General features: G+C 31.7%; 1 protein-coding gene and 2 non-coding genes across 4 annotated transcripts in view; 1 reads left to right on the top strand and 2 right to left on the bottom strand.

The window, feature by feature from the left end:
* The first annotated feature begins 3,324 nt into the window (after positions 1-3,324).
* On the top strand, positions 3,325-3,438 carry LOC115066704 (U5 spliceosomal RNA). Its single transcript, XR_003846211.1, has one exon. It is a non-coding gene; the product is annotated as a U5 spliceosomal RNA (small nuclear RNA).
* Positions 3,439-10,668: 7,230 nt separating this feature from the next.
* The window catches only part of LOC105233378 (WD repeat domain phosphoinositide-interacting protein 2), a 194,669-nt gene continuing 185,899 nt past the window's right edge, over positions 10,669-19,438 (bottom strand). The window contains exons 2-5 of one of the 2 annotated variants that reach the window (XM_011215455.4): positions 13,645-14,369; positions 13,187-13,579; positions 12,777-13,061; positions 10,669-11,262 (exon numbers count right to left, since the gene is read on the bottom strand). In XM_011215455.4, coding sequence (XP_011213757.2) covers positions 11,159-11,262; positions 12,777-13,061; positions 13,187-13,579; positions 13,645-14,369 — 1,507 coding nt within the window. In that variant the 3' untranslated portion in view covers positions 10,669-11,158. The remainder of the gene's footprint in view (positions 11,263-12,776; positions 13,062-13,186; positions 13,580-13,644; positions 14,370-19,438) is intronic. The other variant, XM_011215456.4, reaches the window with a different exon arrangement.
* Positions 15,299-15,439, bottom strand: LOC115066703 (U4 spliceosomal RNA). The gene has a single exon (XR_003846210.1). It is a non-coding gene; the product is annotated as a U4 spliceosomal RNA (small nuclear RNA).

Here is a 19,438-nt window from a genome sequence, read left to right as displayed (position 1 = left end):
AGAAATAATGAGGTTGTGTCTTCAACACATCGGAGTCCTGCTTGGAATTTTTTTAAGCTCAATACTGAAGGAGATCCGAGATTCGACCCGTATATTCGCATTATTCGAATAGTTCGAATAATTCGATAGTTCGAATAATTCGAATAGTTCGAATAATTCGAATAGTTCGAATAATTCGAATAGTTCGAACTATTCGAAATATTCGATATTTGACTCGAATATCGAATCGAATCCTTAGATTCGATTCGACTCGAATCGAACTGGATTCGCATACCGCTAGATTGAATATACATACATATGTATGTACATACATATTTCCATGGTATTGCCCAACTAAACACGAAGCCGCGACTCAACCGTATTTTGCGTTCTTGGAAAGTTATATAACACGTTTTCAAATACTGACCAATAATTAGGACCATTTACTGGAACTTTAAAGGCTTCTGAAATATGTAAGATTTAAAAAAAAGTTAGCAATTTTTATAAAGTCCTCATTATCACTTTTCAATGCTTCATACTAAGCTGGAATTTCAACAGCAGGTACAGAAGCGAGAGCCTTCCGTTGCGTAATTTTAAGGGGGTATTCTAGTCTAGAAATGCTATTTAACGGCTTTTTTAAAGACCAATGAAAAAAAACTAAGAACATTTTTACTATCCAATTTTTTATCAGATATTTATTGATATTTTAAGAATGCAAAAAAAATAAAAAAAAAAATGTGTGATAATTTGATTAATTGCGGCGTAGTGGCGTGGCGGGGGTTGAAAATAAGGGGGCGCCCTTCCTGACACAATTCCAACACTTTGGGTGATCCGAAAAAAAAAATTTAAAAAAATTTAATCAGTACAAATGCCGCTATCGTCTGAACTAGGATAAATAAAAAAAAAATTTCAGTAAATGGCGACTGTTTGATTTTTTTTCCCGTTTTTTGGCAAAGATCAAAATTTTTAAAAAATAGTAAAAATCAAAATTTTTTAATAATCCTAGTTCCAACCATAGAGAGATATATGTATAAAGAAGGTCCACACCAAATTTCAAGTTAATCGGTTCATTAGAACTTGAGAAATCATGTCAGAAGTGTTGAAAATAGTAGTTTCGAGAAAAACGCGATTAAAGTTTTATGTTATACGATATTCGCTCAACCGTTGGCCAAAATAAAGAAAACAGCCTTTTTTACGTTTGTGAAAAGTTTTAAGAAGATTTGGCGTTGGCTCTTTCAAAATCACATAAAATTAATATTTGGATTTAAGGAAAAGTTGTTATCACTTGCGAAATTCAACAATTCATACAAAAAATCGTCATAGCATTTTTCACTTTTCTCTGTCATTAGGCAATAAACAAGAGGTGTAATTCCATTGCATATGATTCTACCTACATACATACATACATAAGTATGTACAATATGCGGCCATGAATCGCAAATAATTACCTTATGAAGGATGGAACAATTTTAAATTAGTCATCCATTATCCATACGCTACTATTTCCAAGTAAGCGAACGTTTTCTACAGTTGCCAACAAAACTATACATTGATTTCTGATTTTTTTTTAACGGCACTAAAAATTTTTTACCGTCCATTTTCTGCAAATGGCACGGATTTCCAAATCTTTTACAGGTTTTGGTTGTTTCAACTGTAGCTTCTGCCTTGCCCTATTGACTTTTTATTTTGGGCGGACGCAGTGGGTAAATATGTAATTATTTCCGCGAACTCTTGTTATATCGAGCCGTAGCTCTTGGCACGAATACTTAGTTAGTTGCATCATCCATTCGTGATGGTCTATGTTCCGCTGCACTATTTATTAATTCGTGTAACCCATCATCTTTTAAAATGTTTGTTATCCCACTTGCCGTAGTACAGAAAGAGAACTCTACAGATTAAGTGTTATGATCCTAACCGTGTTTGTTTCTGGAGTCCGATGGCGTCCCAGGTCTTCGAACGTTTTGCGGATGTCACTGGGCCACTCTCATTTTAAAATTTGACCATAAATGTTCAATAACATTCTCAGGCGACTGAGGTGGAGTTTCAATAACTTTTGGATATTTAGATACTTTCTATGTATGTATGTATATAGCAATCAGTTTCGTGCTATCCAAGATTTATGATATGGATCCATTATCCTGATAAAATGAAAAAGTATCACTAATTGCCAAGTTTTGAGTGCTGGTTGGTAAATTTTGTTTTAAAATGTCACTATATTTCGTAGCATCTGCAAACTTGCAACTCCATATGGTAACAGATGCACTGTCTGAACCAATATGAAGGATCTTTCTCAATATTTTACTTTGCTTTCAATTATTTCGCTTTCGCTTGACAAGTCGATAACTAAGATTGTTGGCTTTGAATAAACGACGGATGGTTTCGGAACTGACTTCTGCTTGTTTTAGTTCTTTGTGAAGTTCAACAGCAGATTTTTGGAGGGTTTTCAGTCCTATTTGACTGTTCCTTCTTTATATTAGTAATTCCGGCTTTTTTTTATCAATATCGAAGACTGCTGATTTGTTTTTATGTCAATATAGGCAATTTGTCGAATTGAAAGACCTTTGACGCGATTATTAATAATTATTTGACGTCCCTAGACTATACTTTTTTTTACGCCTAATGCTTGCTTTATGCACTTTCAATCGAAACTGATAATATGAAAACCAAAACTTCTAATTTTGGTTGCACATTCCGATAATTTTACAGTTAAGTTTGGCTCTCCGTCTTTGAGTGTAAGCACGAAAAAAACTAAGCATAAAACGTATTGCTTTTTTGTTGTTGTTGGTGGATTTTATTGAAATTTCTCATATACATATGTATGTTTTTTTTTTAATACACAGGAGACCAGGAGACCATAGATTAATATACATAAAATTGAGAATAAACAAAAACGCACTACTATTTGGCTTTTATATCCATAGGAAATGCAGTACGATGTGTCGAGTGTGAGCCACTGTATAATAAAATTTTACTAAAATTTTGTTTTCCTAAAATGCTACAAACTTTCAGTCAATCATCAATATTGCTTACAATACATATTATGTATTAACTTTCCCTGCTTTTATCTCTTATGCTATCGTTTACTCAGTACAGTGTGCCAGCTGTGAGTGTTGAACAGTGGTTGTTTCGGGCACTTCGCTATGCGTTGGCTATGTTCAGCAAACAAAAATAACGTGTTAGGTACACACATCCATACATATGTACGTGATGTGTATTTGTTGTGTAGGTTTGATAGCACAACTAGCAGGCAGTTGACATCTTTCGTTGAATATCATTTATGTGCTATACTTCACAACCGCTTCATGTGCACATGTGTACTAATAGTAAATGTATGCGTTAGTTTAGTCACTCTGGCTTCTCTTCAGTTGTCGAATAAATCTTTCGCCTTTTACTAAAGATTTCCGTGGAGAGGAGCACTCTAATGAGTCTAAAATAAATTTTTGAAGGGTTCGCGACTCTACGGTTGCGAACCGATTATGAATACATTCAAGTTTGTAAAATTTAGAGTTAAATTATTTCTTATTATATTTTTATACTCTTATGACAGGTTGCTGCAGAGTATTATAGTTTTGCCTGACGGTCGTACATATTAGGTTGTCAGAAAAAGTCTTGCGGTATTTCGCTAGTTGGCACTGAACGCGCGTAGTTCTAGTTTTATTCGTCGCATCGGGTCATGCTATACCTTTTTAGAAAGCTCATTTCACGCGCTAACACGTGTTTGATTGATTGTCGTTTCTTTTAAGTCGTTCGTGAGTTATAGCGTCGCAAACATGGAGCAAAATAAAGAGAAAATACGGCATATTTTACAGTACTACTACGATAAAGGCAAAAATGCATCTCAAGTAGCCGCCAATAAATTTGTGCAGTTTATGGACCGAAAATTGCGATAAAATCGCTGAATTGGTCGAAAGAGACCGGCATAGTAGAAATAAATATAAAAAAATAAAATTCAATAAAAATATCGCAAGACTTTTTTGACAACCCAATATTAATTTAAAAATAATCGAGATACTTAGATATAGAGTTATGTACAAATGAACAAGGTGACGTGAAAGTTGGAACCCGGTTGACTGTCTGTCGGTGCGTCTGTGGTTCCGTGCAAGTTGTAACTTGAGTAAAAATAAAGATGTCTTCATGAAACTTGGTAGGTTTCCTTAGAACAAACAAAATATTCGAGTTCGTAGATGGACGAAATCGAACCGAAAACCCATCAAGTGCCATAACCAGCACTGAATTAAGATATAAAACTCATATTTGGTACAGGGGATCGCAATGGACAGGCAGGGGCACACTTTTCTTAAATTTTTTCCCGTAATTGCCCTGTCTTGTGCCGCATTTGGGACAAAGAAAAAACAATGGTTTGTGAGCCGGTGGAATGATCGGTTCATATTTTTCAAAAATGATTCATCGGCACCATTACGGTTGTAGTTTTGAGACTCGGTTTCATCGATATCAGTTAAAAAAAGCTTCCTTTGAAGTGTTGTCGAATTTCAACTTTTTTTCGGTATTAACGTTTTTTACTGGGGTTGACTATTTGCACTTTTTAGGAAAAATATTAATCAAAAATGGAAAATGGACATATAAACCATTAATAAATATTGTAAACGAATAAAAAAAATATTTTTGGTTGTTTTATTTTTGAACTTTTTGCAGTTTTTATTATTTTTTTTTGGTTTTTTTCATGAGTTTTTTAATGTTTTTATTTCTTTTATTTTCCTTTTGTAGTTTTTTTTTATCATTTTTCAATTTCTTTGCACATTTTATTTATATATTAAATTTTTTTTTTGAAGTTCACAACATTTAAGCTTGTGAAAATATTTTGCTTGTACATATTTATTGAATTAATTATTATATAATTGAATTATTGGTTTTTATACTTTAAATAAGGACGCAGGTGAATATACATAGTTAAGAACAGCAGAGTTGTAATTTAAATATTTTAATTATATAATAATTTTTTAAATATAATTATTATAATTTATAATTATTTGCTTTAAATAAATTTTTTTCTTTAATTTCAAAAAATCGGTTGTGCTCAAATTTCAACATTTTTACGAACCAACAGTAAAAAAAATAAAATCATTCGTTTCACTGCGGTCGCTATCTGCTCAAGTCTACCAATTAGTTGTTGTTTTAATTAAAAATATATATTTGGAACTATTGGTTTGATTAAATTGTACTTTTATCGAAAAAATGTGTCAATCGTGAATTTGAGTAAAAATTTATTATTATTTTATTGCACAATAATATTATTATACATTTTTTTGAAACTTGGTTTGTTTTGATTGAAATATTTTTTAGAATTTTTAATTTCAAAATCTTGCCCAATACTTTCGAAAAAAAACTTTTTTAAATCAATTTTTATGGAATGTTAGCCAAAGCAAAGCCAATACTCATTAAAAGTAATATATTTTTCAGAATTTTGCAGGAAATTTTCAAAACAAAACTTTCGAAAAAAAATTAATTAATTGTCAGCTAAAGAAATAGCAATACCCATTAAAAGTAATATATTTTTCAGAATTTTGCAGGAAATTTTCAAAACAAAACTTTCGAAAAAAATTTTTATTAATTTTTATGGCAATACTCATTAAAAGTATAATATTTTTTTAGTATTTTTAAGAAAACTTTCAAAATATTTCGAAAGTTTAGATTTCTTTTAATTTGTCAGCAAAAAGAAAAACATTCATTCAAATATTTTTAAAATTTCAAAACTTTGCCCAAAACTATATTTTCGAAAAAATTCTTTTTTTCTTTTTTTTTCTATTTTAACTGTTCAATATCGATTCAAAAACGTATTTTTTTTTTATTTAAATTAAAAATGTTTGACTGCGCTGACAAAAATACTTTACATATTTTCAAAATAGTGCTTTAAATACAAAAGTATGTACATTTGTATTAACCATAATTTTCAAAAATAATCACTTCATATTTATGTAAATATTTTTTCAAAACGCAAAAGCATCGTGTATGATAAATTAAAAGCTAATAACATATTTATTTTCGCTGATTACTTTGCTGCGCCAATGAGGAATGTTCGATTAGTTAAAAAAAAAAGTTTCAACTGTTTTATTATTAAACAAAATTCAGCTCTCGTATTATTAAAAAAATTTTTTTTTTGTTAAAATTTTATTTTAAAATTTATTGTATGCATTAATTTGTGTTTTTTTATTATTTGAAGTAGATTTCAACGCCTTTGGATTTATTTTATTTTTTATATTTATTAATATAATATATAATATTATTACATAATTTTATTACAACAATATCTTCAATTTTTTGTGCTTGATTCAACTTTTTATTTTTTACATTATTAAATTTTGCTTTTGGTAAATCTTAAAAAAGTTTTAAAATTTCTACATACAAAATGTAATTACACAAACAAATTGTGTATATATGTACATAAGTTATAAATAAATTTTATTAAAAAAACAATAAAAAAAAATTATAAAAAAATAAAAAAAATATTAAAAAACATAAAAAAAAATTATTAAAAATTATTAAAAAAAAATGTTTAAAAAATATATTAAAGAAAAATATATTAAAAAAAAATGTTTAAAAACATATTAAAAATAATTTAAGAATTCTAGAAAAAAGTTGTAATTATACACGAATTTGCAAAATTTAATGTTTAAAGTTGTTAATTATAAAACCAAAAAATTGTTTTAACAAAATTTTAAAATAAAAAAATTTTAAATGAAAATTAAAAAAAAAGTATCTTTATTGTATACATTTATGTAGGAATTTTCGAATTGATTTATTAGGTGCTGTTATATTAAATAAAAAAAAATAAAACACTAAAAAAAAACTATTAAAAAATTTACTTTTTATATAAAAAAATGTAATTGTGTCATTTTTATTGTTACACTAATTTGCAAATTTTTTTATTAAGACTTGTTATATTTAATTAAAACTAAAAATTATTGGAAATTATATAAAAAATAAAAATTAATTAAAATTTTAAAACAAAACCTTTTACATTTTATTTATATACGAATTTGAAAATTGATTCAATAGGAGTTGTTGTATTAAATAGAAACAAAACAAAACAAAAAGGAATAAAAAAATATTTATATAAATAAAAAAAATATTTAAATAAATTTTAATTGAAAACTTTAGTTTATTCATTTTTATTCTTAGTGAAAATTTCAAAATAATTTATTAATAGTTGTTACATTTAATAAAAAATAAATAAAGAAAATAAAAATGTTGGAAATTCAATTAAATTAAAAAATATTAATTTTTTTATTGTACGAATTTGCAAATATTTTTATAAGGAGCTAACATTTTTATTAAAAATAATACTAATAAAAAAAATCATTGAAAATTAAAAAAAAATTTTCAGTTTTGCCATTTCTATTATTATGCGAATTTGCAAATTGTTTTGTTAAAAGTTGTTATATTTAATTAAAAAAAAAAACAATAAAAAAATATTAAAAAAAATTTAATTGAAAATTTTAGTGTTTTCATGTTTATTATTATAGAAATTTGCAAACTACTTATAAGTTGTTACATTAAAAAAGGGGGAAAAAAAATAAATACTAAATACTAAAAAAAAATAATTAAAATAAATACTAAATACTAAAAAAAAAATTAAAAAAGTAATTAAAAAAAATAATAATAAATAAAAAATAAAATTAAAAAATATAAAAGAAAATAAAAAATATTGAATTTTTTATTTAAGTTTTTGCTTATACATATTTGGATGAAGAGTTGTTATTTTTATCAAAAAAAAAATTATGAAAATTAAAAAAAAGTCTTAATTTTTACCATTTCTGTTATGCTACGAATTTGCAAATTGCTTTAATAAGAGAATACAGTTAATTACGAATTTTTTATTGCGTTTTATGTTAAATATTTGGAATTTTAAACAATTGCAGAATTTTTTTTTTTTAATTTGACAAAATGTAAGATATTGAAAGAAAATTAGATTTTCTGTCATAATGAAATGCAATTTTCTTCAAAATCTTACATTTGTGTAAGAAATTAATTTATTTTATTTTAAATTTCATAAATATCCATTTAATAAATAGCTGCGAAAAAAATATTTTTTTTATACATATAAATAAATTTTATTAAAATATCTGAGAAAAAATCGTTTATCAGAAAAAAGTTAAATATGTTTTTCCTGCTTTTTCTTTTTAAAATGAATTATTTGCACTGTTTCCTTTTAATAATAGTTATAAATGTATGTATGTATGTATATAATTATATTTTTTTATTTAGATATTTTTGTTTTCGCTGCGCTATTGTATGTTTTTATTTTTACTTTTTTGTTTTATGAAATTTAGCTGTTTTTTTTATATTTAATCAGAATCTAAATATATTGAAATTTACAAAACAAAAAAAAACTTTTTTGTTGGGAATATACATATTATACATTTTACTTGATTTTGTGTTATATCACTATACTTTTGTATTTTTTATTGAAATATATTATAGATTTGTTATATGTATGTATGTATATACTTCATTTTATTTTATAATGCTAATTTTTTCATTCGTAACTGATTTTTTTATTATATATTTTTTTATATTATTTATAAATATTTTTTATTTGTAGATATATTAACACCTTATTTTTTGAACAGAATTTTTATTTTTTGCATATATTATTTGAAAAACTATGTATTTTTTTTGCATACAACATTTTAGTTCACTTTTTATTTTATTTTTAATATAATAGTTTTTTTTTAAATAATACTTTTCATTTTTTTCTTTGTTAAAGTTTCCATTCTTTGCTATTTCATAAAATTGCAACACTATTTTTTACAATGTATGTATGTATGTATATATTTTTCATATTTTCATAAGCTCTTTGTGTTGTTTAAAATATATTTAGGTACTTGGTTTTAACACTTTCAATGCTGTTATTATTTATTGACAAATTGTAACTTCCTTCCCCTTTCTAATGTACATAAGTATGTATCAATGTATGTATGTTAGGGTGCTTCAAAAAAATTTTTTGAATTTATTTTTCAACTCTTACCCCCTCAAATGTTAGTGATTGACCAGCAAAAAATCCTCCCTCAAGCCAGGCGCTGAACTGTAAGGGGTCGCTATTTTTTTTTTTTAGGTTTCCATAAGTTTTATATAGGAATTTTCGTTTTTTCATTCAAACTAAAATTTCACCAGCTAATCTTCGTTTCTCAAAAAGAACCATCACATATTCAGAAAGTTGGCTTTTCAAACTTTAAAAATTCCCGCGACAGTTGAAAAAAAATCTAAAATTTTTTTGAAGCACCCTAATGCATGTACATATGTATGTATATGCTTTTATCCATACAAATCAATCGAACGTACGCGCATTAAAATTTTTACAAGACTTTGATGAGAGATTGTCGATAAGTGTGGACGTTTATGCTGCTATTCATTATATACACATGTACTTAAGTACATACATATGTACATAGTATGTATGTATGTATACTACTATATGCATGTTTATAAAATATTGTGGCGCCAGTGGCTTTGCTTTTAGGTTTTATGTTCGTTTTTTTATTGTTGGAGCAAAAAAAATAAGGAATTGATAAAGTATAAAATAAAATAAACTTTAAAAAATTAAAAATTAAAAAAAAAAATAGAAAAAAATCAAAAATGGAAAAAACAGAAAAAACAAATACATACATATGTTTAAAATAAGAAAATTTAATAATATATAAAAATATATAAAATAGTTAGTTAATTAAATAAAATTAAAAACCGATAGTAAAAAAAATAAAAGAAGAAACAAAAAAGCAGAATATTTAAAAAGAAAATTTAATTAAAAACAATTGAAAAATTTAGAAATAAATTTAAAAAATTATAAAAAATCGAATAAGTCAGTAATTAATAAAAAACAATAAAAAAATTATAAACTAAATAAAAAATTATAAAAAATAATAAAAACAATTAATAAAAAATTATGAAAAATAAAATAAACAATTAATAAAAAATTAAAAAAATAATAAAACAACTGAAAACATATAAAAATAATTAAAAAAATTCCAAAAATATACTATGTAAACGATTAAAAAAAAATTAAAAATAATAATATAAAAAAAAATTAAAAAAGAAAACAAATAATTTATAAAAAAATATAAAAAACTACTATTTTAGTTTTACAATTAAAACATTAATTATTAAAAAATTAAAAAAAATGAAATGAAATGAATTGAAAAAATTAAAATAATTACAATTTAAAAAATTAAAAAGTAATATTAATTTAAACAAATTTATAAAACTTAATAAAATAAATAAATAAGAAATAAAATAAAAACAAAAAATTAAATAAAAAAAAAATTAAAAAATATGAAAAACATAAAAAACATAAAAAAAAAACAAATCACAAAACTGACAAAAGCGAGAAGCACAAATTTGCTTCTGTTTTTCACAAATATTTAATAATCAAGTAATATTGTATTACTATCAGCATTGAAATTATTTTAAAAAAGTATTAAAATAAAATTTTTAATTTTTTTTTGTGTAAAAACTTTACAATTACATAAAACCAATATTTATCGGGAGTATTTTGAGATAGCATAGTAACGTATAGCATAGTAACATATCGTGTATATAAAAATAAGTTTACCATTAAATACTAAAAAAATCGTAAAGCGCCCATTTGTGGGCCTCGAAAAACAGACAAATAAACAAATTTAAAATAAAAGAGAGCGTAAAGCTTAAAATCGTAATATTTAGTCACATGTCGGCTATAGTTTAGTAAATTATTTAAATCGTATATATGTATATATGTGTGTGTGTGTATAAGTAAATGCTTAGTAAGCTTAATTGGCTAACAAATATTGTTTGCTTTTATGCTACATAAATGTACATAAGTGAATTAAAATGCTACAACTAATATTAATACTTGCATATGCGTATGCGCTAACAATTAGGCGTGTAACTATAATTTTATTTATATTTATTTTTTTTTTATTATTTTTTTGCATTAAAATGTAAGACATTAGTTTTTAAACAATAATTATCGGCTAATTGATACGCTTTATATTTTGCTAATTTAATTGTTAATTTATTATTACATATATTTTTGTTTTGTTTTTGTTGCAGCTGTGCCTTTGCGAAAGCCGCATATACAATTAAAAACTGCATTTGCCAATTAAATTTTGTATTTTCAATTCAAATTTAAGCTTTCAACAACGGCATAAAGATTCTTCTCCTCATTTCGCACGCGTTTCGTTGGTCAGTCGCGTGCCGCAATCGCCACTGGCGGAAATTGACGCTCATCGAAGAGTTTGCTCGGCGTATCAATGGCATCACAGAGCTTACGGTACTTGGCAGAGTCTGCTGAAAATGAAGATGAAGAAGTGTCGGGCGTTGTCAAATTCATTGCCATTGCAGAGAATTTGATAGCAAATTTGCATGTAAAGGAAAATAATTTAGTAATTTTGTGTTGTGAGAAGATGAAGAAAAATTAAGCGCCAAAGTAGAGAAATTATACAAATGGAATATGGGCAAAAAATAGTAAGACTTTTTAATTGAAATTTCGCGCGAAACCCCATTGGTGGCAACATCTTTCTTCATGTTGTATGAAATGTCAGTGACATCTGTGCAAATTTCACATTAAAATAATAATTATTGTTTAGTCGGAGGACATAAAATAAGAATACATAAAAGAATTTTTTGTTTTAAGTTAAGTATACGCTTGGCTTCCTGAAGTGCATAAAGTGCATTTGGTGACTTTTACGATGAGTGAAATTATTCAACAAAGTAGTTCCATTAAAATTTGTATGCGGAATGAAATGTTTAATGCTAAACCTTCAGATGCTGGCAACTGTTGGTCACAATCAAGTGTTTTTGATTGATACAAATTATTCAAAGAGTGTTGCGAACGCGTTGACGACGAACCACGTCCTGGATGGACGTCATCAACTGGTGAGCAACACGCTATTAAAATAAAGGAATTGGTGCTGGAGAATCAATGATTAACAGTCAGAGAAATTACAGGCAACCTTGGAATATCAAAACGATCAGTGAAAACCATTTTGACAGATCATTTGGGCCTAAGAAAAGTGAATGTACAATTGGTTCCAAAAATCACAAAATTTTTTAGAAAAACAACGTCGCGTTAACGTCCGTAAAAAAATGCTTTCCGACTACCCGCATGTCATGAAATGTATTACTACTGGCGGTTAGTCTTGAATCTGTACTTACGATTTAGAAACAGACTATCAATCGCCTGAATATTGTGGCAAAGGTCAGCCGAAGCCGAAAACATCAAATATCAAGGTTATGTTGACAGTTTTCTTCGACTATCGAGCTGTGGTGCACATCGAATTTCTACCGACCGGCCAAATCGTCAACAAGGAATACTATTTGAATGCTATGCGTGAAGCTATTCGTATAGAGGCGGGAATTATGGGCAGACAACTCTTGGTTTTTGCACTACAATAAGGCACTGTTGCATACTGCATTAATTCTTCGTGAGTTTTTCGCCAAATTTTTAAGCAATATCGTCCCGCAACCACCGCATTCGCCTAATTTATCTCAGTGTGTTTTCTGGTATTCAGCAAACTCAAATGAACGCTCCGGGGAAACCGTTTTGAGTCAATTGAAGTCATTAAACGTAAATCGCTACGCGCATAGAAGGCTATTCCGGAAATTAACTTTAACAACTTTTTCGAGAATTGGAAAAACCGTTGACACAAGTGTATTGGGGCCAAGGTAAATAACTTTGAAGAGGACGTAATAGAATTTGAAGAATAAAGTCTCACTATTTTTTGCTCATAGTAGTATAAACATACACGTGAACATATACGCATATATTTATGCTTATATATACACCATCAAATAGTTATTACCTGTTAGTGGATCAGCCTTTTGGTGGCCCTTTAGTATGCCGGCATACGAATTGTCCGGCACTGGATCTGGATTTTCTATGATACAGCGCGCAACGGTACTCTTTTTACTTTTCGCACCGCTGCTGGCATTTGTACTTGTTGTTGGTTTGCTGGTTTTTGGCGTGCCATCAGTTCGTGTAGCCTTACCGCCGGTCACATTTATGGTCGGTACATTGTGGCTACCTCTAGCCTCCTTATTAGACGAGCCAGGTGACATTTTGTCGCTGCTTTCGGAGAGACTCAGTTCTATAAATGTAAATAATTTAAGATAAATAAATACATATAAGTAATTAAATACTATAAAAATCGATTTTTTGGAAATCACAAGAGGATATAACCGCTTAAACGATTAAAATAAGACTCTCACTCACCCACGACACCGTCGAGTGCACCGCGCAAATCATGCACAGCCTGCAGTTTGCATGCGCCACCCTGTTCCGCGTCGAACTCATGAATGTATAGAAAGCCTTCCTGGCTAGCGATCAACACTTTCAGATCCTTTTGTACGTACGTCAAGCCACAAATGTGACGCATGCCAGGTTGAGCCAACACAGCTGTGGCAAAGGCGCGATCCTGCGCAAGCACATCGCTCACTTGTGTTGGCAACAGGTACGAGGACACCGCCTTCGACAAATAATCGGACCAGCCGCTATTCGGCGATGATGAGACCGCTTCCGAACCACTGGCCTCAGCATTCGCCGACGATGGCGATGACTTTTCCGGTTGCTTGTCAGCAGCAGCGTTGGCCGCCTTCAAGGCTTCAGCTGTAAATAATAAATACACTTTATGAGTGGATTTTCAATTAGTTGCATTTTATGTGTTTACTCACCCTCTAGTGTCATCATCACAGCCTTTTCGTCGATTTTGAATATGTGCACTGTCTCCGTATTGGATGTGACACAGAGAAATTGTGAATTAACCGAAAACACCAACGAAGCTATGCGCACACAACGCTTTACGCCGCGTCGGAATTCCTGCACGCGCTGACCAGTCTTCACACAGAACACACGTATCACAGTACCACGCTCGGAGGCGGTCGCTAACAGCTGACCGCTCGGCGAAAAATTCAATGCCGACAAACGGCTTTCGTGCGCATGTATAACAATGCCCGGTTTCAGTTTGGAGGCATTATACAGACGCAAGTCGCCGCTGGTGCTGCTAATGGGAAAGGCCAAATGCGAGTTGAGCGAAAGCGAGCAGAGGCCCAATTCATTGGGCGCTATATTCTCAATGGAGTACAATTGCTTCATGTCGCGTATATCGTGTATGTGTATGCTCTCCTCCAGGCAGGCGATCAAACGCGTACGATTCATCCGTATGCTCAGTATGTTTGTGGGATAGACACAATTGCAGATTTTCTGATTCTTCTTGAAGTGCAACATTTGCAAGCAATGCGGCTTCTCGGCAGTGACCATCACCACTAGTGAGGTGTTGAAGAGACGTTCCATTAAAATAATATGCTCGGCATCGCTGGTGAAAATCTCCTCCACCTTGTCACAGCTATTAATGGAGAAGATACGAAAACCATCGCTACCATCCAAAACGGAAATCGAACTGGAAGTGCAAAAGAAATTATAAAGATTAAATCAAATAAGATTTTTTTAAAATATATTTTGTAAATTTTAGATTTCGACTTTGGGTCACTATACAGACAGTATCTTCCAGCAGAAAACTTTTTTTATGTTCATTATTTTTAGTATATGACGGATGGGAGTAGAAGATATATTTACTTATCTTTAGCATCCATCTACATATGTAAGTAGTCCAAATTGAAATATTTACACTTATTAGTAATAATAAGCGATACCCCCGATACCCTAAGGGTTTCTGTTCATGGTCGTACCAGAATTAAGTCTTCGGTCAGACCACGTAACCGAAACTACTACCAGTTAAGCTTCCATACTGCCCTGGACCAGGGGTTGCCACCCATACTAAAATACATACATTTCTAAAATAGTTCCTTTATTTTTTAATTAAAAAAAAATACAAACTTTGCAAAAAAAGAATTAAAAATAATAAGTATGTCACAGGTTTCGAACCAATGACCCAACGAGCGTACGGGCGCAGCTCCACTATTTGAGCTGTAGCATGAATGATTTACAGAGAGCACCCAGAAATCACACAACCTTAAGTTTCAGCTAATAGTTTTTGCCGCCTAAATAACAACTTTCAAACGACCTTAAAACTGTTCGGTATCTTGTGGGGATAACGTCGCTTACATCTAACCGTAAAACTGTTCAGCTAATTCCTATTTCCTCAAAGTTCCTGATGTCTGAGAACATTGGACATTCTGCAATAACATTTATCCAAAAAATTAATTACTATTTTCAATCTACAACAACAACTTCAATCATCTCAATACAAAATTCCTCAGATGCTGATATAATCTGCACGAAATCATGAGAGAAAATACAATAATCACCAACAAACATAAATAAAATCTAATTTGTACTTAAAATTATGTGAAATTTATTAATTAACAAGCCCTCTCGGGCTTCCAAAAATTGCCTTGGCGGACGGTATTTCACGTCCTCCACGGCGGGGTATTGGTTAAAGTTTTCAACTAGCAATAATCGCACCTCGGTAGAACCTCATTGGTTACGATATCGCCTCTGCGCAAAGCTAACTTAACAACGCAAACAAAAAACTACTTCATTGCACATATTTATTAACGATATGAGAATTGCAAGTCAGTACGGTGTGCGTGACACAAGCATGCTTGCATGGAATAAAAAACAGATAAGCAAAGCGACAGGCAAGCGGTAAGCAGGTAGAGCAAGTTAGGTGGTTGGTTATTTGGTGACTGCTTCGGTTTATTTCAAGCACATGGCAACAAACAAGCAACAACAATGTAAAGAGAGAATACCATATATAAAATACATGTGTGTGAATGTGTGTAAGAATTTTTGCATTTGGTTTGCTTTAGCTGATTAATAAAACGTTTACGTGGTGTTCATTGAAGTGCTTCATTTGCAAATATAATTTGCACGTTTAAGGTTAAAAAGTGGATAAAGTTGGAAACATGTATAAACATGAATGTATGTATGTTTGCAGTTATTTAATAGCGACGGAGTACTTATAAGCAATTCACAATAATGTGTTTATAAATGTTTAAATTAAAATATTAATGTGTCAATATGTACATTTTTATTTTCTAAAATAGTTCTTTTATTTTACAATTGAAAAAAAATTACAAACATTGAAAAAAAAAATAAAAATAATAAGTACTGGTCACAGGTTTCGAACCAATGACCCAACGAGCGTATAGACGCAGCTCTACTATTTGAGCTGTAGCATGAATAATTTACGCAGAGAATAAAAATAATAAGTACTGGTCACAGGTTTCGAACCAATGACCCAACGAGCGTATAGACGCAGCTCTACGATTTGAGCTGTAGCATGAATGATTTACGTAGAGAATTTAATGTCGGTATTCTGCGTGAGACGATTGTCTCATGTCTCTAATAGTGACTATAGTAATTTAGTGATTCTGTTAGTCAGGAGTATCATTTTGGTATTCTGGCAGTTACAGTATAGTAGTATTCTGTAAAGTAGTATACTCTATTTGCCAGAATACCAAAATGAGACTCCTGACTAACTTCTTCTTCTTCTTAATTGGCGTAGACACCGCTTACGCGATTATAGCCGAGTTAACAACCGCGCGCCAGTCGTTTCTTCTTTTCGCTACGTGACGCCAATTGGATATTCCAAGCGAAGCCAGGTCCTTCTCCACTTGGTCCTTCCAACGGAGTGGAGGTCTTCCTCTTCCTCTGCTTCCCCCGGCGGGTACTGCGTCGAATACTTTCAGAGCTGGAGTGTTTTCATCCATCCGGACAACATGACCTAGCCAGCGTAGCCGCTGTCTTTAATTCGCTGAACTATGTCAATGTCGTCGTATATCTCGTACAGCTCATCGTTCCATCGAATGCGATATTCGCCGTGGCCAACGCGCAAAGGACCATAAATCTTTCGCAGAATTTTTCTCTCGAAAACTCGCAACGTCGACTCATCCGCTGTTGACATCGTCCAAGCCTCTGCACCATATAGCAGGACGGGGATTATGAGAGACTTATAGAGTTTAGTTTTTGTCTGTCGAGAGAGGACTTTGCTTCTAATTGCCTACTCAGTCCGAAGTAGCACCTGTTGGCAAGAGTTATCCTGCGTTGGATTTCTAGGCTGACATTGTTGGTGGTGTTTACGCTGGTTCCAAGATAGACGAAATTATCTACAACTTCAAAGTTATGACTGTCAACAGTGACGTGAGTGCCAAGTCGCGAGTGCGACGACTGTTTGTTTGATGACAGGAGATATTTCGTCTTGCCCTCGTTCACTGCCAGACCCATTCGTTTTGCTTCCTTGTCCAGTCTGGAGAAAGCAGAACTAACGGCGCGGGTGTTGAGGCCGATGATATCAATATCATCGGCATACGCCAGCAGCTGTACACTCTTATAGAAGATTGTACCCGCTCGATTAAGTTCTGCAGCTCGAACTATTTTCTCCAGCAGCAGATTGAAAAAGTCGCACGATAGGGAGTCGCCTTGTCTGAAACCTCGTTTGGTATCGAACGGCTCGGAGAGGTTCATCCCGATTCTGACGGAGCTTCTGGTGCCGCTCAACGTCAGTTTACGCAGCCCCTTTTCGTGCTGTCGAAAGCAGCTTTGAAATCGACGAAGAGGTGGTGTGTGTCGATTCTCCTTTCACGGGTCTTTTCCAAGATTTGGCGCATGGTGAATATCTGGTCAGTTGTTGATTTGCCAGGTCTAAAGCCACACTGATAAGGTCCAATCAGTTCGTTGACGGTGGGCTTTAATCTTTCACACAATACGCTCGATAGAACCTTATATGCGATGTTGAGGAGGCTAATCCCACGGTAGTTGGCGCAGATTGTGGGGTCTCCTTTTTTATGGATTGGGCATAGCACACTTAAATTCCAGTCGTTGGGCATGCTTTCGTCCGACCATATTTTACAAAGAAGCTGATGCATGCTCCTTATCAGTTCTTCGCCGCCGTGTTTGAATAGCTCGGCCGGCAATCCATCGGCCCCTGCCGCTTTGTTGTTCTTCAGGCGGGTGATTGCTATTCGAACTTCTTCATGGTCGGGTAATGGAACGTCTGCTCCATCGTCATCGATTGGGGAATCGGGTTCGCCTTCTCCCGGTGTTGTTGTGCTTTCACTGCCATTCAGCAGGCTAGAGAAGTGTTCCCTCCATAATTTAAGTATGCTCTGGGCATCGGTAACTAGATCACCTTTGGGGGTTCTACAAGAGTATGCTCCGGTCTTGAAACCTTCTGTAAGCCGCCGCATCTTTTCGTAGAATTTTCGAGCATTACCCCTGTCGGCCAGCTTATCGAGCTGTTCATACTCACGCATTTCGGCCTCTTTCTTCTTCTGTCTGCAAATGCGTCTCGCTTCCCTCTTCAACTCTCGGTATCTATCCCATCCCGCACGTGTTGTGGTCGATCGTAACGTTGCGAGGTAGGCAGCCTGTTTTCTCTCCGCTGCGACACGGCACTCCTCGTCGTACCAGCTGTTCTTTTGCACTTTCCGAAAACCAATGGTTTCGGTTGCAGCTGTACGTAACGTCGGAGGATGGAGTCATGTGTAGAAGTTCAGGAGGATGGAGTCATGTGTAGAAGTTCACGCAAGTGAGGAAAGTTCTCTGATCGCCATTCACTTGGGAGTGGCCAGAAACGATTCTTTTGCATATGACTCAAGCAGCTCACGACTTCCGGTCTTTGACCAAGTATCCTCTGGGTAGCCTAAGAACATCCGTTTGAAGGCGAGCTAACGTGAGAAGGCGAAACATCCCCTGCATAGGGTTGTGCGCTGGGTTTGGGACCCGCCACGTAAAAAAACACCCCCAGCGAATATTAACGACTCCTGACTAACAGAATCACTAAATTACTATAGTCACTATTAGAGACATGAGACAATCTCACGCAGAATACCGATATAAATGTCATATTTCATCTCGATTTTGTATGGTGATCATCTCAAGTTTCAAAGAATCGAACAAATTATATTTGTACAAATTCCGTCAAAATTTCCTATGTCTTCTTCTTCTTCTCTGCTAGTAGTGAAAGAAAAATATAAGTATGTATAATATAAAGAATTACATACAATATAAAATGTGAAAATTATTCATGACATACCCAGTATGAACTAAATCTTATATCAAATTTATGCAAGATTATTTTCGAATAGACATATTTTGAATTTATGGAATAAAGGGTTTTAAATAATGCATCATTTGAAACTTGATATATGAATTTAATTTATTTCCTTTTTTTGAAATACTGGATATCTTAATTAAAAATAATTTTTAAATTTTTAAGTCTTAAGGAATCAAAACCAGGGAAATATCTTAAGTTGTAAAACATAAACCAGAGGATGGTAATCCAAGCAATTTTATATACTTATATTGTATATATAAATGTATGTATATCTCGTGCACTGACCGACATATTCGGCATTTTAAATCGAAAATCATTATAGATATGTATGAAGTAGATAAAAATGAATCGGTACTACCCACAACTCCTATGCATGTACACATGTATATACTATCTATGTAGCATCTTTGGAAATTTTGAGTTGTTATACTTTAACTTAACAAGTGCGA

Source organism: Bactrocera dorsalis, chromosome 1 (genome assembly GCF_023373825.1).
Source record: "Bactrocera dorsalis isolate Fly_Bdor chromosome 1, ASM2337382v1, whole genome shotgun sequence".
Lineage (NCBI taxonomy): Eukaryota > Metazoa > Arthropoda > Insecta > Diptera > Tephritidae > Bactrocera > Bactrocera dorsalis.
Note: the sequence above shows the minus strand (reverse complement) of the source record. Positions and strands in the feature narration are given on the sequence as shown.